Here is a 23,483-nt window from a genome sequence, read left to right as displayed (position 1 = left end):
GAAAAATGAGTGAGGCAATATCACAGCCTCCATCAATGTCACAGGACTCACGTCCTCTGCAGGCCATTTTATCCATCAGCCTGTATGACCTGAAAATCTTGCCTGTACGGGTACGCCATTTCTCACCTGTTTATCTGGCCTTTATATTTTATAAAAGCTCCCTGCACACATGCTTGAGTGGCTTCTTATATTGTTAAGTAAAAAAAATAAAAAAAGAAGCTACTCTAAGTTACTGATATGCAGACTTTTCTTATCCTTCTACTCTTTTCTTTGTATTTATGTTTTGTTAGTCTTTAATCTTTTAACTTTTTCACTGCCATTGACGGTAATAGACGTTGAATCCATTTCAGTTGTAAAGGCTGGCATTGAGTGATCATATTTCACTGCCAACCCCCCAAGGCAAACTGGATTGGATGTCTATCGTCGTCAAGGGCGACCAATGAGTTAAGAATAAGTTGAATTAGACTGGAGTGCATGCTTCATATTTGTTACCGTTTATATGACACTTTTAGCTTTTCTTATGCACATCCAACATGAAATATGATCCTCACCGGTACTGACGGAACTGAAAACAGGAATTTTATGTAACTGTTTTCAAATATTGCCTTTTTCATTCCCTCTATATTTGCGTTCATCGTGACGCCTCGCAAGAGGGCATTCATCATCCCATTTTGTTATTTACAGCTATTTGCTGGAGCGAGACAATGCTTTATAAAGTTCTCGCCCGAGCTCCAATCACTGACTGTTACCATTTTTGCAACTCTGCTTCGAGAGCATAATCTGCCTCGACCACTTACTGCAGGGATAGAATAGGATTTTCAAACCCCACGTAATAATTCTCCGCGGTGTGCTTACTCATTTTCTGCTTTTGTGTCATTCAAATTTCCCCGAGGTTGCCAAAGGGGGCTACTTTATTTTTCACAAACCAGGACCATTCTATTCAAAATCCAGTGGGGCGCACGTGGCAAAATGTGCTTTGCTTCACAAATCTCACTCATCGCCACTTTGCTATTCTATATGTGCAAAACGTGTCATTGATTGGGGAAACTAGTTTTCATGGATTTCCACTAAGTAGGAGAAACATTTGACATAGCTCCCCCTCTGTGGAGAGAGCAATTGGGAATAACTCAAGGCAAATTATTTCAACGCCGCAGTGCAACCTGATGAGAGTTACCTTGGATACGGTGGATTTAAAACAGGAGGACGGCATGGCAGAGACACAAGCTGTGGGTCGGGCGCTTTGTCATTGTGCTTATTATTGATTCCAGCCAATGGCATATACACTACCTAGCAAATAGAAGATTAGCAACCAGGTCTATCTCACTCAGACAGCTGCATGCGTTGAGCATGAGGCAGAATTGTGTTTGGGATTAAGGCCTAGAAGGACCTGAAACATTGGGACTCCAGCATGAAAAACAACATATGGTTAATAATTAGGGGGGAAAGAAAAGGAAAAAAAAAGGCGAGGAAGGACTGAGGGAAATTTCTGAGTCGCGTGTCCCATGGGGAGCTGGCATCTGGCATGTGAAATCCTTCAGGCGTTCATGCAAAGACCACCACAAACAATCACCTTGTTTTCTTCTCACACGCAATTGGAAACTGAACAAATAGGGCTTCATTAAAATGGTCCGCAATGCCTACGACATTTTTGAAAATGGTAATTGACCTCAGTGACAATAGCAGTGTATGGGTCCCTAAATTTATAACTGGCTCCTGTTGCCTGTTTCGGTCACATTCTGTGAAAAATAATGGCAAGGAAATAAGTAGAGAGGCTTAGGAATGGAATCTTTCGGTAAGGGTCAGTGTAAGGTTGCTGCTGTCTATGTAATCATTTTTTGGGAGGGAAATGGCATTAAAAATGGATTTGCATGTCAATATTCTCCATTTTACAGCTGCCAGGTGTATTCTACCAACCCTCTTATCATCCTATGTTGCTCTCACGGCTGTTTGTGGGATATTTCAGGGAATGTCCAACAATATGTATGAATGTATTTCCATTTATTGCCTTTTTAGCCCTTGGTCCTGATTTGATGTTGAAAATTCTAGGCTACTTCTTGTCCCTAACATGATTCGTCAGAGTCAAAACAACTCTCGATAGCACACATGGCTCAATGGTTACCATCGTCCTTCTTTTCTCAGTATCTTTATGCATTTATATTACTTTGTGTTACGGCACCCACGCAATGTGGGAAAATTGCAACATTTAGTTGTCTCGCCGCATCATTCATAAGTGGCTGCTCTTGCATGGTAGAAATATGGATGCGTGAGAGGTGGCCTGTAATCAAATAAGCATACATCACATAAAGACTGGGTGGTGTGCCTGAGCCATATGGGCCTCTGAAACTATGCTGCAAAGAGAGAGGGAAATGATGATTTATGGAGACATAAAATCAGCACGTATCTACCAACAAGAGTTTATTTTTCCCCGGGAGCTGCACGAACTGAAAACTTGATGACACAAAGTCTAAAACTGATGCTGGAAAAGTTACAAAAGACAGCGATTTTTTTCAGTTGATTGAATTTGTTTCAACGTTTCTCTTTGTGTCAGGTCATTAGTCATAATATTTTGCATCAAACTCTTTGCCTATTGGCGCTATATTTGTTTTTCTGCCAACATTTCAATCCCAACTACAATACAGTGTTTTCTGGAGAAACACATTTCATCATTTCATGCTCATTTCATGCTCATTGCTTTGCTCGTAATTTAAGACATTTGGATCTCAAATCGGTTGTATTCAATGACATGAACCAAATTACCATGAAAGTCGCTCTTTTTAAGAATCTCATGTGATTTCTTTCCACTTTTAAGACTTTTCGTAAGTGGATGTTCCGCTCTACTCACTTTATCTGTCTGCTTGATGCCCGCTGTCTCACATCACAACTCTATTGGTGTTAAAACATGTTCTCAGGCACTTTCACAGCATGTATGGATACAGGCGCAAAGTAGAACATATGCACTGAGCAATTGTAGCTGTGGCCCATTTCCTTTATCCATCCCATCATGCAAAGTCCCTAATGAGGCCCACGGGACGCCGCCCAGAGCTAATCCACATCTTCCACTTCTCTGGCAAGAAAAGCTGTTGCCTCCAAGGCTGCACCACCTTTGAACTACCACATGTTCGCTCTCCCTGCCATCTTCATGAATGCTTTGACAATGTTTGCTGACTTGAGCTCCCATTGGAGTTGTCTTGCTTTGTCATGTTTTACTTGCAATCAAGCCATCATTTTAACAAGTTTACCAATAAAATTAGTTCAAAGAAGCACTGTAATTGCGTAAAAACTGCTTAGAAAAAACAATTTTCACAATTTGGGAATAACAGTAACCCGGTGAAATATTTTTGTGGCATAATTTTTTTCAGGACCTGGACCTCATATCTCAGTTATTGAGTAAAAATACAGAATGATTGACTGAGTGATAAAGAAAAGAACACGTCAGGGCACGAGCAAATGTAACGGCGAGATAAGGCAGTGTTGATCGGATACCTTTCAAGATCTTCCGATGCCTCCGCTTGTCATGAAATCAGTTCATCAGCCCACCCATGGCCCATTCTGCCTGCCCACCCCTGCTCATGTTTGTTTTCAAAGAGCGTCTGATAGAGTTGAGGAAGATTAGACATGGCATTTGTCATCTTGGTAGAGCTGCATCCACTTTCTGGGACCAAGATACCATGCATCAGGTACATTCCACTGGGGAAATCAGCAGCAAAACCCTGACTTGTAACATCCATGAAGCTAGAGCCGCAATGTATCTGCCAACATGATGCATAACATTGTTATATATATATATATATATATATATATATATATATATATATATATATATATATATATATATATATATATAGAGAGAGAGAGAGAGAGAGAGAGAGAGAGAGAGAGAGAGAGAGAGAGAGAGAGAGAGAGAGATTCCCTCCTTGCTGTGTTCATTAGTTGGGTTTCACACACCAAAGCAGACATGGAGAAGAGAGCGTAGGCGTTACCTAAAGTTTTTGTTTCAACTAAATATCAAACAAAAAGATACTAATGCATCTGACAAGTAGGTTTTGTGTTTCTTTCACACACACACACACACACACACACACACACACACACATAAATTGTATGTTAACATAAGAAAAAATACAAAATAAGACTCAAAGATGTTGCAGACAATGTCATTTACGATCAATTCAAATCTCACGCTATCAAAGATGTAGCTAAAGTAGCCATTACCAGATTTTAAATAACAAATAGCATTCACCAGTAAGTGACCACTTTATTACATCTTCAACATCACAATTGACTTTGTCATGGAATAATTGACGCGCATGCCGCGTCGAGTCTCATTTAAAGTACATTAAGTGGCACAGGATGGGCGTCTTAATGAGCCGAACAAGGTATTTTAAGTTGTCAAGCTCTTCAGGGATTCTCACGCAGCTTTCAAGACCTGATGAATTGACTTACTAATGCAAAAGAATGGCATGCGGGTTAAGAACTGAAATTACGAAGTTTCGCAACAACAGAATATAAAACGCAATTAAAAGAAAACTGACACATTTTTAGGGGATACGTAAGTGAAGCACAAAAACAGCTATAAATATCTGCGGTATTTCTTTATACACACAAATAATAGCGACTTTCCTAATCCTACCTAGTAGCACAATCCATTTTGCTTCATGGCGTGATTCGGTAACAATCGCATGTCCCTAAGAATGGATGAGAATCGATTGAGAATAGAAAGAAAAGCGAGTATCAGAGAATCAGTCTGGTGGTGATAAGGATGCAAAGCTGGCCAAAATGACAGAATGCTGATTATTTGGAAATGAAAGTTGACTTGCTGAAAAGCATCCTATTGTCAAAATACCATCGCGGTCACAGCAGTGATCGGGACACCTTCGCTTTCCATAAAGCTTAATTACAATGTGGCGGCGGTGTTGTGCGCGCCAAGCGGATGAGTGTAAGAGAAAGGACTCAGATAGCGGTTGGCGGGCACTCTGCAGGGGAGTGATAATGGCTGTGTGGTTGTTTGCCCATTACTCCGTGTTTGTTTGCGCTCACCGCAGATAAGTCATCAGTCGCAACAGTGCAGTGAGCTGACGGTGTGCTGGCCGGTGACTGCAGAAGAATCAACTCGGACATCAGGTTGGGGTGAATCAGGTTGTTGATTAGGGCAACTTTTTTAATATCGTTATATCCACTAGGGTATTGTCTGTTAAGCGGAGTTGTGGCTGAGTCAGCAGAGCTACCATATGAAATTTTACTACATTTACGCTGACTTTTTTCACAATCAAGAACAGATTCTAGGTGTCTCCTGCGTAAAGATCTCTTACAATAAAGTACAACACGTAAACCGATACTGCAAAATGAATCACAGTGGTGCATCCAATGATTTGCTACGCTACTAACTCATTGGCTGCCATTGACGAAGATGGAGGTTATGCTTTTGATCAATCATCAAATTAATTGACGTGCATCGCCATCAGTGACATCCAATAAAATAAGATACCGCTGTAATTTAACAGATAACAGATTGAACATCAAATAGAATGCGAAACAAATGAGCTGTCTTAGCCAGATGATGAATTAGATTTCTAACTGACAGAGGCTGGATGAACAATCAGAGTCATTAAATGTGAAAAGTCTTTAATTGCCTCCATCAAGATCTGCAGACATAGAAGAAGAGTTACAGTAGATGTGTAGACGGGCGCAACAAATTCATGGGGTTATTGGATATTTTTATTCATCTCAAATATTCACAACTCTGGCATGCTTAAGAAATTCTTTAATACAAACTACTGCTGTTTTATATTTATTTCCCATTGTCAATAAACACACTGGAGTGTAACCTCCTCCATCAGTATTCCTGTTTTCTTATGGTTTGTACAAACATGAAAGGGGAAGAGCAGTCGTTTCACATTTAGCGTGTTCCAGAGTCGCAGAGGATAAGCCAAGGCAGAATCATCCCATATAAGCATGCAGACAATGGTTAGCTCCCTGCTGCTTCAAACAAAATTCAGGCACACAGAGCAAACTCAAGCACAGTGGGAATAAAGAAGTCATTCAAATGGACTGAGGGGAGTAGGAGAAAAGGGAAGGTGACTGCTGCAAATTCGGTCTCAGCAAAAGCGGAGAAGGAAATTTTAAAGTGAAATCTTTGCAGTTGAATTCTTTTCTTTAACATTTGTACCCAAACGCTACACTGAAATTCCAATAAAGTGGAACCTCCAAAACTGCTAATATATTTTTTACCCTTTACAATTTCTCAAATTTGCGGGGAAATAACAAAAAGAAACAAAAACAATACAAATTTTAAAGTCAAATCTTTGGAGTTGGTTCTTCTTCTATAACATATGTTGCCAACAAAATCAATAAGCTACAGTGAATATAGTAGAACCTCTAAAACTGAAAATAATCTTTTCATTTCAACAAATTTGTGGGGGAATAAAAAGCAACAAAAACAATGAGGCTCATACATAGTGCATGAAAATTATAGATAAAAAGTCTGAATTGCTAGTTAATGACTAGTTTGGTGCATGATTTTTTTTCTAATGGTGTTAATGTAATTTCCTAGTAAAAATTAAAACCCATTGACTAAAACAAAGTAGATTAAGCACACCCCTGGAACCGCCCTTAGTGGAGGTAGCACAGGAGTGCAAAGACTCATTAAGTTCTGGCACAACACATCAAACGTGGCAGCTTTTAGCCTCTCAACTGTTAAACACATCATTTCACGCCGTCTCCCGAGCACGTAATTATATGGTCGCTAGAGGAAGGGGAACAGGGAGGGGTGGATAAATGCCTCATTCTTAATATCAATTACGCCACCCTCGCGACGATATCTCCAAACCATCAATCACGCCGGTCAAGTCCGGAATTTTTTATTGGACAGCAGACATCTTTGTCCAGACCTCATTTCCAGAGTGCAAAAATCGATATCTGTCCATCGACAGTTTGGAGACAAGACAAAGGCGACGCCCTGTATTTTTATGCCCTTGGCCAACAGGCTAAGTCACTGTCAACATTCATTTTCATTTTGTTAACCCCTCCTTAAACAAGTGGCCTGTGCCCTTGTAAGGATAAATACATTAGCACTCTGCTGATGCATTTAACCTGTGATGGAAAAGTGATGTTCTCTTTCACCTCCAAGCAACAAGAAGGATTGTCTCTGTGTTCTGGCTGCTTGATCATAGATAAAATAAAATAGGTTAGGGTCTGTATATTCTTAAGAATAATCAATGCATAATCTGCTGTTTACACAAAAAAAAAATACTGAAAATGGACATACCACCCAAACACCATTTCCATCTTTTTGCTAGCTCTCCTCTAAAAAATGTCCTCTCATCATATTGCGGCACACAGTTGACATAGCGTGAATGATCCCGGGCTTATGTGGTATTGACGATAAGGTTTATGTGGACAGCTTGTGGCTTATTTTTTTTATTTATTGAGGATTTAAGTTTGTACCTTTCAGCCCCTGATTTAACTACCGCCATCTAAGCTGGGGAATGCGGCGATGCCTGAAAGGAGTTTTATTTTGGGATGGTGCAAACAAAACATAGGAAACTGAAACATATTCAGGATAGAGGACAGAGACACACATTTAATGCTGCAGAACATTTTTGTTATTGGCAGACGGTGTCATTTTGATTCTTTTGCATGAGAAACAATGAATCACAAGCTCAATAATTCATTCATTTTCCAGAACACCTATCCTCACAAGTGTTGTGGGGGTGCTGGAGCCCATTCCAGTCAACTGTGCGGGACTCCCTGAATTGGTTGCCATGTTATGGCACTCTAAAAAGCGAGTTAACACAAGGAGCTTAATGATATATACTGTATGTAGTATATTCACTACATCGGCAAACCAATATAACCAATGATAATGCAAAAGTATACTAATGCGAGCATTATACCCTTGACCATTAAAAAAATACTGCAGCATGATTTATTGAACGTATATATACACAAGTGCAACAGAGATAGGATAAGTTTGAATTGCTAACCTTTTGAAAGTCTGCTCAATGATACACGCAACCCCTCAAATGAAATACAGCTCAGGGACCAACGACTGAATCTCAGGGATTCAAGTCCAGCATAGCGAAAACCCCCGACAACAACTTTGCTCTGCCTGACTTTTGTGTCTACAGCTCTAGTAATGAGGCTAACAAGACCCCAAAAGGGAGCAGGAACTCGATCCGAAACACAACGCTAATCAAGCCTGACAAACGCTCCGGGAAGACATGCGAAGAGTGACGACAAGAATGATGAGATGGATTCTCAAGCAGGGTTATAGATGTGCTGAGGATTTATTTGCTTTTGGTGTTGCGGCGTCATTTATCTCCCGTGAACAGAGCGAGGCTGCATGACAGAAATCAATCAGGAAGCCAATCGTCCATATGCTCCCGCTGATGCACCGGGGCAATCAATATTAGCCTTAAAGAAGAAATATGGAATGAAACACGTGTGACAGTATATTTGCATGACTCTCGTAAATAAATACATTTACACTCATTGGCTCCCATTAACAACAATACAAAATGAACCGGAGCTGCTTCAAAAAGAGAGCTGTTTTGCATAATCAAACATTATATTTGGCATATTAACAGTAAAATTCAGGAAACACATCAACGACCTACCGTAACAGCTTTAATGTCATCTAATTAATTGACTCATTTGGACTGAGGAAGGCAATATTTTAGTTTCCCTTCCGCCAATGCGAAACCATTTACAATCTCTTGAGTTGTTTGAGTAAAACTTAAATAGATGATTAATTCTTCTCATAAAAAAAAATGATGATGCACAGATTGCATTTTATTGTGGCAGTTGTGGACAAGATGGAGTGCACATGGCGGATTTTACTGCTGAGATCAATACATCAGGGCAGCTGTCAGGAAGCATTGGCATTTTGCGCCTGATAACATTTGACAGTCATTAGACGTCGACCGGGCCTCCTGTGCACCACACAGAAAGAAATACGTGATCACATGATTCAGCTGATGTACACACATAAACAACAGTTTGGTACCTCTAATGACAAAAGATACACTGTAGGTGCCTTAAACCTTGCCATTCATTCTGACACACATCATTTCATGTCTTTTAATTGAGATAATCTGCATTCCAGGTCTAAAGTATAATTTCTTTTCCTCGCGGGCTAAACAAAACCAAGGCATTGAGAATGCATGGTTAGAAGCAGAACTTTTTAATGTGATGAAAGTATTTTAATGATTGATGAGTGTAGCTGATAACTTGTGGGCGTGATTAAAAAAAATCGCTAATTTAAAGCAAACACTGTAATGTAATTTGCACTTCAATTATACAGGCATTATGAATGTACAGAGGAAATAGCAGTGAGAAAGCAAACACCATTCACTCTAATTAGCAGTATAAATTGTTTTAACCGCTAAAATGACGTGTTATGAATGATGAATCAACACTGCGTACTGACGACGCATCCTTTTCCACAGTCTTATTACACCAATGAAGCAAACACACTCCATTTTTATTCAATATATCTAACTTAGCGCTCATTGTATTTAATGCCCCTGCAAATGTCTTGAATTGAATTTATTTCCAGTCAATTTGTCAGGCCTCCATTAAAACTTTGATGGGAAATCCGACATGTAAAATGAGCACATCCCATGAGTCATATGTCTTTTTTTTATCATTCCGAGAGCGTGGGGCTGAGTGTAAAAAGTTAAAGAGAGGTGAGTGTAATTATGCGACGCTGAGGCTTAATCAGAACATTGTTCGTCAAGTTTGTTAGCCAGAGTTGGCATATCCCATCCTATTAATTTAGGCCAGACAAGCAAATTGGCTTCTGGCAGTTCCCGCAATTCACTGGAGTCCGAGGCCATTTTTCAAAATACCAATTACTAGGCTGCAGTGCAGAAGCACGGGGCCTCTTTTTCACCCAACGATGGCATAATGAACTCATGTTAGCTTCAACAAACTAATGATACTTTGTAATAGTATGTATGATGAAACCACTGTTTACTTATGGATTGATGTAATGTTTTTTTTTCTTTTAATTGTGTGCGTCTTAAGCATTGAAATAGACACGCAGGTGCTTGCCTGTTATTTGTAAGTGGCAGTAGTAATTAAAGCAATAAAGCGCTGCTGTTTTAAATCGTATTTGATCTGACACTGATTGGAGTTCTTTAATTTACATAGAAAGTGAGGAATTAGTGTGAAAAGTCTTTGTACAGTACTGTGTGAAAATTGTGACCTTGCAAATCAAGGCAGAGTCAAACCGGAACACAAAAAGGCCTTTTCCAATCTATTGCAACTCTTTAAAGAGTTTAAACATTACATTGATTTTACACACTGTATGTAGAAAGAAGTGGAAGCATACGCTATTGCAGACAATTTTTGAAATGTTGCGTTTAGCCCACAGCTTTTGTTCCAGTTTTTAATTTCACCCATTGTGAATTTGATTTCGACATATCTGACATATTAATTCTGGATGAAACACGCTACATTAGAGGTACAGAGTGTGCTAAAAACTACAAACAGTGGCATTAGTATTACCATCTAGATCAATAATTTTCTCCATCTGGTCACATCTTTGTATTGTATAAGCTATATGAATTATGTCTTTGGATCTAGAAACAGGGTGTTAGTGGCTGTGTGTAACATATTTTAAAGCGAGTTTATTCATAGCCTCATTGACAGAAGTGAATCCTTGTCAGTATGAAAAAAAAAATGCCAACGGCACCATTTGAGCTGAATGGACACATGAAAAGCTTGTACTGTTGGTATTGTATGGAAAGAGGGGGGCTGTTGGCTTTTGATCAGCCATCTGACTAAAAAGTAGTTCAGCAGCAACATATATATTTTTTAAATTATGCAGTATTAGGTATAAGAAATAAATGGCTGTTTTCAAACCCTTTTTTTGCTGGTGATCTATGAATGTTTTTCTCTCTTAAAGTGGAGGTTTGAAAAATAGCTCACATGGGGTTTTACTCTCACCCAAATCTTGATCATGTATAACATACTTGTTTCCCCCTTTTTTGTTTTCTGAAACTTATCACATGAATTGCAGGATTACATTAGTTAGCAACTGAATATTTTAAAAGGAAAGGATGCAACTTTTGAAAAGTATTTTGTATATTACCAGAAAGTGCTTTAATCCCACGCTTAAATATACAGAAGAAACAAGTCAGCCAAATATGGGCATCGTTGTGCACCTTTTTTGACATCAGCACATGGGAGAATGTAGCCCTTAGTGGTTCATTCATTAATAATTCTCTTTCTTCCGATATAATTGTGACAAATACATAGAGAATCTAAGCTAATTAATATACATGAAAAACATTTTATGTGTGTGTTATATAATAATATTGCCATAGGAAAATAAGTTTACAAAACCATCGCAACAAGAATTTGACCAGGCTTTTTCGCAAGTATTATGAAAATTGGAATACTAGCCACGACAAAAGTCTTAATTCATTGGCTGCCATACACGACGATAGACGTCAATGGCAGTAAAACACGATCAATCTATAATATATTACAATACAAATGGATAACACATTATATTTTAAGTTGTGTAGTCCTTTTGAGTTTAAATCATTTTAATTTACTATGAATTATTTAGTGGTTTGGTTTGGTTGAGATAAATTACACGAGAAACTGCAGGGTTAAAATTGTTGCCTCCATAAAGCACTAAAACCTCTGGTGTCTGCCAATGGATTTCCTCCCTGTCCATTGTGCGTTTGACGTTCATTTCCATTGACGATGCACAATTGTAATTTTCTCAACAATACATGCTAGTCAGCCAGCTTCCCTCAATGATTAAACTGGAAGAAAGCCAGTTGTCTCCAATCTTGGATTACTTTGTTTTAGACCATCCACTGACTCACTTTTTATTGTGGGGTTAAGGGAGTGGATTCTCTCCTCTGTTGGCCTACTCCTGCAGTCTGTTTTTCATTTTCACATATAACAGTGTATCCTTAATAATATGTCGCCAATAGTTGTCCAATTATGAGTTAAAATGTATTGGACTCCTATCGGTCTACGTCAGGCCTTCTCAGTTTATTGGGAACAATGATAATAACTACTGACTATAATTAAAAATGGACTGATATTCTAAACTGGTTCACCAAGATGTAAAAATGGGTATTCATATAGTATTCCAATATGATACTTATTCATAACTGTTACCGATTCCACAGATAAAAATTCGGATAACAACTCACTCCAGCCTACACAGTAATTGTTTTAATGCTGAGTTCCCCACTACATGTCGTTAGCACTGTGTACACACATCCTTTTCTCTGTGGAGCTTTTTTTTCTAGGAAACAACAGCTTTAGTTCACTCACCTTTTAAAGAAACACATATTCAAAGTCCCAGAGGACAGTGATCCCAAGTGGGCGAAAAGCAAAGACTTTCCTTACAAATTTTTAATGTCTCATTTGTTTTTTCTCTGTTTTTGCAGGCGGCACCTCACGCTGGTCGTCACCTCCCTGCGACTGCTGCTGCAAGAACCACAAAGGCGACGGAGAGGGTGAGAGCGGCACTTCCTTCAACGACCTCTCCACCTCCAGCTCGGAGAGCCAATCCGAGGCCGGCTCTCCGCAGGGTACGGTGGTCTGCGGGCCGGTCAGCCGCCAGCCGCACCCACATGCTAACGTCCAAACTCTGGACAGGCCTTTAAAAAAGGGCCCAGTCGCCAGGCTCCAGCAGTCGGAACAACGGCGGAAAAGCGACCTGCTGCGTACGCTGACTTCCGGTTCCCGCGACTCCAACACGTGCAAGAAGAGGGCACCCAAAGAGAAGCTGACGGTGGAGGAAGAACTGGATAGATGCATTCAGGACTTTCGCAAAATCAAGATTCCTGAAAGGTTTCCCGAGCGCAAGTACATGTGGCAGGCGGACTTGTTAAGAAAGTATCGCCTTTGAGCCGACTGCCGAGATTTAGGATCTGTTTACACGTGTTTTTTTTTTCAGCGAGACTTTTGCGACAAAGATAATTCAACGCACGCATTCACCATTATGGCCGTTGGTTGAACAGCGACACCCAAGCTCAAAAGAAGCATACAAAACCAGACTGTTCTGTATTGACTTAACGTATGTAGTGTGTGTGTGTTTAGTTCCCCGCCCACTCCAAGTATGTGCTGTTATCTCTCGCAATGTTTCACAGCTCTGAATATTTTAAGAGCCGGACCCAAAGCGAGCCAGAAGACAAATGAACCGGGAGAAGGATCCGTAATGGTGAAAGGGGGGAAACACGAACTCATCATTTCACAAAAGGCATTTTTTCCCTGAAACCAATAAAAATGTTATTGCAGAAAAAAGAAGCTTGTGAAGGCAAACACAAACATCATTTTCTGAAAAGGTGCATCATCAAAAGTAACTGCAATCAACCAATCTCCCAGTTCAAATGAATGGGAATTCCAATGCAGTCGATGGCCGCCATTGACTTAACATTAACCTGAAAAGAAAACTGTTCAAATAATTTGACAATATTTGTAAGGGGGTACTCGTTTCCATTGGAGTTCTGTTCCCACATAATACAAATTTGTAAGCGCTTTAGGTTATAGCTGACCTATATAATCTAATAATTAAGTTAATTATGTGAAAAACACTGGCAGGCTTTAAATAAACAAATGAAAAACAGTGAATATGGTGTCAAATCTGCATGACTTTATTTTCTTGGCATCGTTAGACCTTTGAAACTTTGCATCGTCATAAAACCTATTTTCTAAGATCTGTGCATTCACACTTAAGTAGACCCCAAAGGGCTACTTAGTAGGGGTTTCAGTTGTTAAATTCTCTCAATAGTGTTTTTGCAACTTTTTTTTTTGCACACTTCAAAGGCGGGAAATGCTAGGTTTTCATCTACGGCTCAAATTAATTTTCTGTTCTAATATCAGTTGTATTGCAAAGCGCACCCCCTGAGTGAATTGCAGCTGCATGAATTGCTTTGACTCCTGCGGAGCAATTTCCGAGATGGGCAATAAAGTGAAGGTTTTGATGGTCAAATCATAGAGAAATACTCAGGCGCAATAAAAGTCCTGATGGAGCACACAACCAACTACCCACACAAACATTCCCTGTGATAGCACTTGTATTTCTAAAAATGGAGAAATGGCTCTAAAAAACAATGAATATTCATAGAGTCATCAAAACACATGCAGGTATAGTCATATAAGAACATACAGCATTCTTATTTTTACTCTTTCACAACTGTTGACAAGCTGATCAATTGTTATTGACAAATTCCTCCGGTAACAGTGTGGATATTTGCTTCTTGTTTACTGTTAGGAATGAAGCAAGCTTGACAGAAACAGCATTCACAAAACAAGTATTTCACATGTCTTCCATTAAGTAGACCAAATTTCATTCCTCTCTTTTTTTCCTTGCTACTGCCTTAGTAGGGACTAAGCACTCCTGCTAAAATTGAAAATCGAAATAAAAATATCCATTAAGTTTCTTTTCAGAGCAGGGTGGTGAAAAGCAAAATTGTTAGGTTGAGCTCACATAAAGATCATAATGATTTATTTGCAAAAGTGGAGATCTAGATATTGCACTGCACACATTTCTTTAATGATGCCTTGAAATGCACTTTCATCTTTAAAAGCAAATAGTCGTTTAAAATTACCTTTTCAGAGCTTAATGCAAACATATTTATGAATAGTTGACATTTACAATCAAAACTTGCAAACTGCAAAGTTTACTCTGAAGTAAGCTATGCTCTGAAGTACCAGGCTGTGTATTTTATTATAAAAAATAACATAAAAACGGCGTGCTATGGTAATTGAAACTGCTCATATATATGTATTTTTCTACCTAGCGGCTTTCACGGTGATAAACACAGTTTAAATTCTAAATACAAATTCTGGATTTTTCTACATTTTCAAATTAAGAAAGCAACACTTTATACATACATTAACAACATCTTCACATTTATCATACCATCGCCATCAACGGCAGATGATTTGTTGACTTCATGCGTCCAGACAATGCAAAACAGACAGCTTGATATCTTTGAACAAAACAGTGAAACAACACGTGTAGACAGACAATATAACATTAATCATGTTACAATGTGTCCATTACTTCATGAACTTTCTATGCTATGCTCATTCATTATTTTCAGTACATTTCATATCATATAAAGTCGTGTTTTAAAGAAGGGAGCTCAGACAAAAAGTAATTTTACAGAAATTAGGTTTTGTTGTGATGGAGGTTAAAGAAAGGCCATTTGCGACTCCAGGGAAAACTGCCCAATCTATGACGAATGGCTTCCAATGACAAGGCTTAGGGACCATCCGGTGTTCGAGTAAACAACAAATCACAATGTGCGGCATTTGGAACTTTCTAATCATCTTATTGAGTCCAGGCACTTTAGTACTATTTAATTAGGTTTAGGGCTGGAAGAAGAATCCCAATTCGACATCTCCACACCATGAGTCACAAATAAATGAAGGAAAATGGAGTTATGTTTACATTCTTAGTAACTAAAAAATAATGAAAAATAAATATAACCCCAGCAAATACAGGTAATTTTGACGTTAAATAACCTACTAAACAAAGACTGCTTTTATTTCAAGGGGGCAAAATCTCTATGGATTTTGACCATCAAATCGAAGAAGCGATACTACTTATTTCTTTACATTTTTATTTGAAAGATATGAGCCAGTGTTGGGACATTTTAAAACACTAGATATGACATTGTGTGGTGGCGATAACTTAATCCAATTTTACTATGAGGCAACTGCTGTACGCAACAGATATTTGAACAGTTTTGCTTTATCACATGTATATAAATACTAAATAATATTGTCAACTTCAGATATTATCTGTGAGAGATAAGGACGAAAATGGAAACATCTTACAGACTACCTGAGTCATGAACCACATCTTCATGTGGTTGTTTTAAAGCATCTTCTCGTGGCTTTTTCAAAAACGCTGGAAGAAGTTGAAATTAAATAATCATGATGCACCAATCTTTCAATTTAAATGAAACCCAATGATGTTATCACTAAGTGCAATATTAAATAGTGCCATTTTCCCTATTAAGGAACCAAATATTTTAAAGGGGTGCAAATCCAAAGGTTGAATCAGTCAGCAGGCATTAATTATGTAACTGTAATATAACGTAAAATTAACACCTCAATTGAGTGTTGCTTATTTCTGTATGAAAGTAATTAACTTATATGGATAATATGTCTTGGAATAAAGAATTTTTATTATTTCGGCATCCATATTTTTGTATAGATCTGCCTGAGGCTTTTTATGAGTAATCAATCACCCTGATGGTAAATACATCCCAGAGGGTTTTGAAGCCATAAACCATTTTGAGTCCAAATGGAAAGCACAACATTTAAATCTATTTTACAAGACTTACCCCAATTTATGCATTGGTGACAGCGGTACAAATAATGTACAGTTTTGAGTTTAATCATAATGAGTTCAGAATCATTTCACATTAAATCACGAGTGGTGTCATTTATGCTAAGGTCATGTTTTCTGCTGAGAAAAATCAACAATTCGCCACTAGAAGCCACTATGGAGATCTTTTGGGACCAGACCTCACAATATTCTTTTACTAAGTTAATTGAGAGGAATGAAAATGTGTTTGTCAATTCTGTATATGAACTAAGTTTTGTCCGCGTGTAAATGGGACTGCGCTTCTGGTTCTCTCATGCCTTTGAGTCTGATGTAAACTATATGAGAAAAATCACATTATCGGCACATACTGTTTGAAACTAAAGGGCGTGATGTTGTGTATGTTGTATGTTTGTTCTGATGCACACAGAGACACACACACACAAATGGTTCTGAATTGTTGTGAGCATGTCGGTATTCAAAACTATGACAGGTGAGTGTGTTGTGAAGAAATTTTTGTCAAAACTGATATTTAACGTTACAAAAAAAAGAAGCACAAATATGTTGATTGTGTCTAATGTTCCTCTACAGATGTATACAATTATCCAATTTTGGAAGGGAGTAATTATGTTCTCTCATTGCAAGATAAAATGGAACTGAACTGCTGTACTAAAGGGAACTGTGATGTTATTTTAAAAATTGATTTATTGTTTTGATCCCTAAATGTACCTCAAGATATGAAAGTGAATGTTGGTGGTTTCCCCATCTGCCTTTAAAAACACTAAAGAGAATATTATAGTCACTAAAAATATTGTATAAGTACTTCTAATAAAGAAAGACAGCGCGTACAGTGACCAAGAGTTGTAATTTTATTGTTGGAATAAATGTAGATGCTCGCTGTTGGCATGGATGTCATAAAATGATCTGAATTTAAGGCATAGGTTTGTGATTTATTGGGAAAATCCAGAAATGACCTTTGGCAAAAGCTCTGCCCCTCTTAGATACTGTTGCTACTCCATCAAGGTCTGGGATGCCAACGATACAATCTATGGCAGGGAATGCAATGTCCTCCACATAGAAGAAGAAGGCTTTGCAGTAAACAGTGGAGGGTTACATTCACAATATAAACATGCGTAGTCAAGGACAAACTACAACAATCGCGGTAAAATAAATTAAAATTGAGATACTGGATGACCTATTTTTTGGATGTAACCAACACAGCATTGTAGTAAAAAGAATGCTTAGGGTAAACACAGAAATAACCTTTGCAACAATAGGGTAAATTGTAAATCTTGTCCCTTCAAAATGGATGCTCACAGGTATGATTGGTAGTGGTTGTTTTTGGGGCAGAGTTTGCAAAAGGTCAATTTTATTGTTCACGATTACTCAGCAATTAAAGATTCTTTTTCTGTGAAACTGAGTGACATCTTTGAGAACAAGGTTGTGATTGAAGACTAAAATAACTGCACTTCTACATTCACAAAGGCATTTGATTTGTAATTTGTGACAACCATATGGAGAAAAAAAGGCTTCCATTTCTGGATGCTTAATTACACTCATTTCAAAGTCCCAATGAGTGCACTTAAAGAAACAATATTTCATGTCACAATTTAAGTGGGTGGTTCACTCCGTGTGCAAAAAGGAAAGAATAGGGAGCGACTTCAAAATAGCTTCAGAGGGATTAGCCATCATCAGCATGAGGCAACACATACTGCCTGGCGAGCCCCGCTGCAGCCGGTGATCAAAACAGGGATAAAAACGAGTAACGGCGGGAAGGAGGCGCGTGGACGCAAGTGTGAAAAAGTGGTGTGAAAGACCGGCGTACTGAAAGAGGGTGGGAGGTGAGGAAGAGGAATGGAAGAAATGCTTGAATACAAGTCATGAATGATAAAGTGCAGAGATAACATCAAATTAGAAGTAGTACAATAAATTGCAGAGCACCAAGCAATGAATGGAAATCTTGATTTTGTTCCAGGCTCCCAAAGAACAGAGAATACTAGTAATTCTTGTCTACAATCATTCATTCATCTTTTGTCACAATATCACTACAGTGATAGACACTGAAAATTCACAATTAAATCAAGCCCACAATTCCCCTTTTTGAAAAAAAATCCCTAAATAATAACTCTAATGTACTGGTTCCAGCCCAATAAATACAATTCAAAGATTTTAATTTATGATTATATATTGGGATTTGTGTTTTAAAAAAAAGACCTGATACATTCACAGATCCCAAACTGTGAGTACAGTAGTCTACATATTAAAGTAATATCACCAATTATATTTAATAATGACTTTATTTTTCTATTCATTCAAATTCCCAATCAATATCCTGGTTTAAAACCTAACAGTGATTAAATCCTTTGTCAAAACTACCATGACTGCTACGTGTCAGGCAAAGAACGACAGCCATCCAACACATAGCTCGCATCGCTTGCCAGTTTCTACCCAATCCTGATACCCTGATCTATTTGCCAGAATCGTGGACGTGATGCAATCGCGTATAGCACGTGCATCGCTATTGTCGCCACAGCGAGCGCCACCGAATGCCAGGCATTGTGTGGAACAAATATCCCATACACAATGGCACAATGATCCAAAAGCCTCTGCAGTTGTCCAGGAGTCACTATTGCATTCACATGATTAGAAGAACATTTAATGCTTTATTTCACGAGCCAAGCCTTTACTTGCAGCGTGATGGCAGCCGCACAATAGACGCACAGCGAGTGTGCCAACTTACTGTGTGGGCAAGAGACACAGCTCCTAGCAACTATGAGAGAGAACACATTTGAACATGTGAGTGGTTAGAAGCGCAAACATTTTGTACTCCCTCGTGCAATCGGTGGGCTATTGTATTTTTCCTCAGCTACCTTTGAGAGAGCCAATTATCGATACAAGCCCTTCCAACCTTTGTGTGCGCACAATGCAAACTGACCGCTAACTCATCGATAGATTTGAACACAAATAATGCAGGAACACAGAGATAAAGAGTGTTAACATCAGAGTGGTGCATTCATCCATTTTTTATGCTATGAACACACTCTGTGCCACTGGATGTCCAATCCGTTTTGACTGGGCAGCGTTGGCAGAGAATCATCATGCATTTGACGATTTTTTTCAAGCATTAACAAGAATCAGGATGGAACAATACTCGCACTTTCTCCCAAAGTAGGCCATCTATTTTTGCTTCTGGCAGCATAAAATCTTTCACTGCTGATAAACAATGAACTCAACTTGAGGAATTCTATCAGTATTTTTTACGTATCTATTTTTGAATCATATTTAGATGGGCTGCTAGAAGCCATACCTACATTTTACACATACTACTATATATATATTCCATCACTATTTGTTTAACATTTCCTCTGTAAAGTGACAGCTTGGCAAGGTTTTGAGTATTTATGTAACACTGGCAGGTTAATGGAGGTCATTTCTCATTACAAACATAGTAATTAATTTACCCTGCTCTAGGTGACACCAACAATAAACATCACACCAGATTGTGTTAAATTTTAAGTAACACGTGATATGTGGAGGGATTATAGAGGACAAACATAAAATTTGCATCTATCAGGTAATCAATTATTAGGAGGTGATACATTTTGGATAAGTACTTACATAATTTCAAGGAAACTGACAAAAACATTAGTAGTAGGTGGGCAAAGTCATTTTAAAGTGCTAAAAGTTAAAACCTTTTTCTTTAGAGTTTAACTGGACATTTTCTCCAAATTTTAGCTTTTCAGATCATCAGGTCTAATTGTGTTGAAGCCATTCAGTGATTAGACAAAAAACATCCACTAGGTGACAAGCGGTATGTAAAAGTTCACTGCTACTCGCATACTTGGCTTTAGTCAGTCCATCCGATTAAATTTTTCTTTTGGTACCGGAGGAAGCCAAGAGGTTAAACGTATCTACGCAGGATCACAATTGATTTATTCAACCAAGAGACGCATAGCCTAAAAGTGAGGGTAGCGAACTTTCACTTGAATTTTTTAAAATTAGAATTAGTGAAATATTCTACTAAGAGTCTAATTTGCGATCTCCATGTGAATGCTCAGGCGGCTGATGTGCCATTATTGTCTCGGTTCTGACTCCATTTGGAGTCATTACAAAGGAAGTCCCTCATCGTTCTGCCCCGGCAAATCCACTTTTCAACTATTGTTAGAGACTAATGCAGCGTGCCACAGTGAGAATGGGCTGCTCTCTGCCAACTCCGTATAAATGGTCTCCTACTTAATCTATCCAAGATGTCACAGATTTAGTTGAGATAGATAGCACTTGGGTACTCCTTGACAGCCAAACCACAGAGCTACCTAACTAAGGTTCTGTTCAAGGAGCCAAAGCAAATTTGAAAGCAAAGGCAACCCATTATGTCAAAAACCCATCCCTGACACTTGCAAAAATAAAATAAATAAATAAAATATCAAATAAAATTCACAAATAGCGAATTGAAACCAATAATACTGGGCAAAAGTGAATAAATTTTCCATTTAATGGGCATCCTACAAATTTGGCTTTCGGCTAGAATATATTTTGACATTAAGTTGCTATGTTTTTCTCTCCTTTTAATAACAAAGCGTCTATAAACGGCTAACCAACAGAACCTAAAAACGGGAGGCATTTGTGCTTAACACTATTCTACCTTCATCATCATTTAGCATTAAAAAATGACACAAAAAAGGTGCTCAAACATATATTATTTTTTAATATCAATAGACTGTCCCAAGGTCAAAATGTCATCGGATTTATCAATAATGAAATAGGGCTTCAGATGTAGTATTGTTGAACATATTGAAGGGAAGATTTTGTTGAGTTTATCACAGCAGCTTCTATTGAATTGAAGTAGTTCTGCTTGGATGCACCTCATTTTCCGCGACATATTTTCAAGCATTCATGCATGCGCTCGCCCAAATACTAATGATGGAAAACACAGCACCAATTATTCCCACGATAATGTACCTGCAACGCACTTCAATGTATTTGCACAGCAAAAGTAGGCCACGCATTTGCTGCGTTGCGCAAAAACAAAACGGAAGCAACAACAAAAAAAAGACGAACGGTGGTATGTATAGGTTTTGGCAGCAGGTGACAAATACATTATTGCTTTGTATGCGCTGGCAAACCTGCTGTGGAGAGTGAGCTGTCACAGAGTTCTGCACCCCACACGGTGTCACTCTATAAATATCAATAAAAGAAGTAAGGCGAGATGTCCTCGGGGAGAGCATGGTCGGGTACCAGTACATGAATTAGAAACATCACCAATACATTTTCAGGTGGTGGGGCAAAAGGAGAAAATAAATGTTTACCTTGAGGGAGATAAGGTCCAATGATTGAATGTACACTCCTGTCACCTGTCAAAACGACAAGTGGATAATCATGTATCTAATATATTAGTAGGTTTGACCAATTATTTATATAATATTATATATACATATAATTATTTTCATAACATGTATAGTACGTCTTTTGTATGGCTTCTGTAAATACTCGCATCCACTTACATACATATATTTTGCACTAGGCACATATACACAATGTACAATGTGCAGTATAGTTTGCAATAAAAATGAAATAAATTCACTTATCATTACGTAGAGTTATTGTGAGAAGAAAAAATGTGTGAACCATTTCCAATGTCGTAAATTCTTGCTTATACAGGCTTAAAAATCACAAGGATAAACAGTGCATACTCAAAAACCTTCATATTTCAGTTTATAGTTTCAAAATGCATAAAGGGATAATGTTTCAAAATGGAGAAGGTTCTGCACTATTGCATTTTTTGCATGCCCAATTAACCCTAAACCTACTTTTCTGCTGTAACACCCGTTTTCCAAAATTTAATTTGCTGTTTGTCACAAAATTAGAGCAATGGTAGACTTGGTCCCTTATTTAGGAGTGTTCAAAAGAAATACAGCAACAGTGGAGAATTTGAACTTTGAGGCCAAATCAATTAACTTGTATTCCCCTGAAGGATACGTTTGAGGAGGTTATACAAACCACACATGGCGAGGCAGATGTTGAAATGGCAGTGTGGTCAACGGGGCTTCTTATCAACTCACAGTGGACTCACAATTCAATATGCTGCCAGGTGCTTTGCCACCATAAATGGGAGGCAAAGAGTTAAAAGCTTTGCTGAAAGTAATGCACAAAACATTTAGGTCATGTACTTTGCATTTGTTCCATGAATCTCTTTTGACAAAAAGACCAAATGATACACATCAGAACATTGGCAACCAGAAAAGTCAAAGAAATGAAAGCAAACCGTTTCCGGGGGTGACTTGAAGCAGACACATCCTGACCTCATTCTGCTCGTTTTGACTCGGCGTGCTCTGTCTCTTAACAAGAACCTTGGAATAGTCCTAATGAAGATGGCAGGCACTGCTTGATGCCAATTAATTTGTCTGCTTACGTGCAGACAGGACGGTTAGATTTGGAGAAGCCTTTCTCCCCTTTTCCCTTGTCTGCTTTGCCGTTGCTCATGCATACAAAATAGATTTTGTGTATTGTCCTCTAATGTGCATATTTCCAATTTGCAGGAATGGTCCATTATGCACTGTGTTGTTGTGTAGTACTTGCTTTTCTTTTCGTAAATTAGGATGCTTGATCTTATTTCTATATAAATTGCTGTTTTCTCACAGTGCTCGATACATCAATTGCTTTCCTCATTTAAAAAAAATAAAAATCAGCCCTGGCTATTGGATTAGCAAAGGAACCAATGTCAGCCATTTAGCCTTTGATTGATATCAATGACAAGATTTGTGTGCATTCAACTTGTTTCCCTATGAGAATTGAGCGCTTTTTAAATTTTTTACTTAAAAATATCCTTGCCAAGTCCCACTGACACACTTAAAAGTGCATTTAATGTTTGGCAACAAGGTAAGGCATAATCAACCATTTTCGTGGCCCCAGATGGGTGGATTAACAACGCACCGGCAAGGGCCATCTGTTCGGAAAAAAAAAACATCAAGTGTGTACTGGCAGGAACGCAATCCCTTTCACACCATCCACGTTCAAACGCCCACCGTGAAGAACTTGTCTTTTGCTTTACAAATTGAGGCTTGGCGCCCCGACTCAGAGATTCGGTGATTAGGTCGCAAAGGTGCAGACGTATGCATAACTCACATATTTTGGTAAAGAGACCAGCGGCTTCTTGTAGTTGTTATCTGTG

General features: G+C 38.4%; 1 protein-coding gene across 2 annotated transcripts in view; it reads left to right on the top strand.

Annotated features, from left to right (window-relative positions):
* Positions 1-17,163, top strand: part of kctd16b (potassium channel tetramerization domain containing 16b) — a 42,489-nt gene extending 25,326 nt beyond the window's left edge. Inside the window, exons 2-3 of one of the 2 annotated variants that reach the window (XM_077593016.1) lie at positions 12,420-12,563; positions 12,631-12,777. In XM_077593016.1, coding sequence (XP_077449142.1) covers positions 12,420-12,563; positions 12,631-12,638 — 152 coding nt within the window. In that variant the 3' untranslated portion in view covers positions 12,639-12,777. Of the gene's footprint in view, positions 1-12,419 lie in introns of both variants that reach the window. The other variant, XM_077593015.1, reaches the window with a different exon arrangement.
* Positions 17,164-23,483: the final 6,320 nt, after the last annotated feature.

The sequence above is a fragment of the Stigmatopora argus genome, chromosome 22, assembly GCF_051989625.1.
Source record: "Stigmatopora argus isolate UIUO_Sarg chromosome 22, RoL_Sarg_1.0, whole genome shotgun sequence".
NCBI classification, from domain to species: domain Eukaryota; kingdom Metazoa; phylum Chordata; class Actinopteri; order Syngnathiformes; family Syngnathidae; genus Stigmatopora; species Stigmatopora argus.
This window is presented reverse-complemented; position numbering and strand designations above follow the sequence as displayed.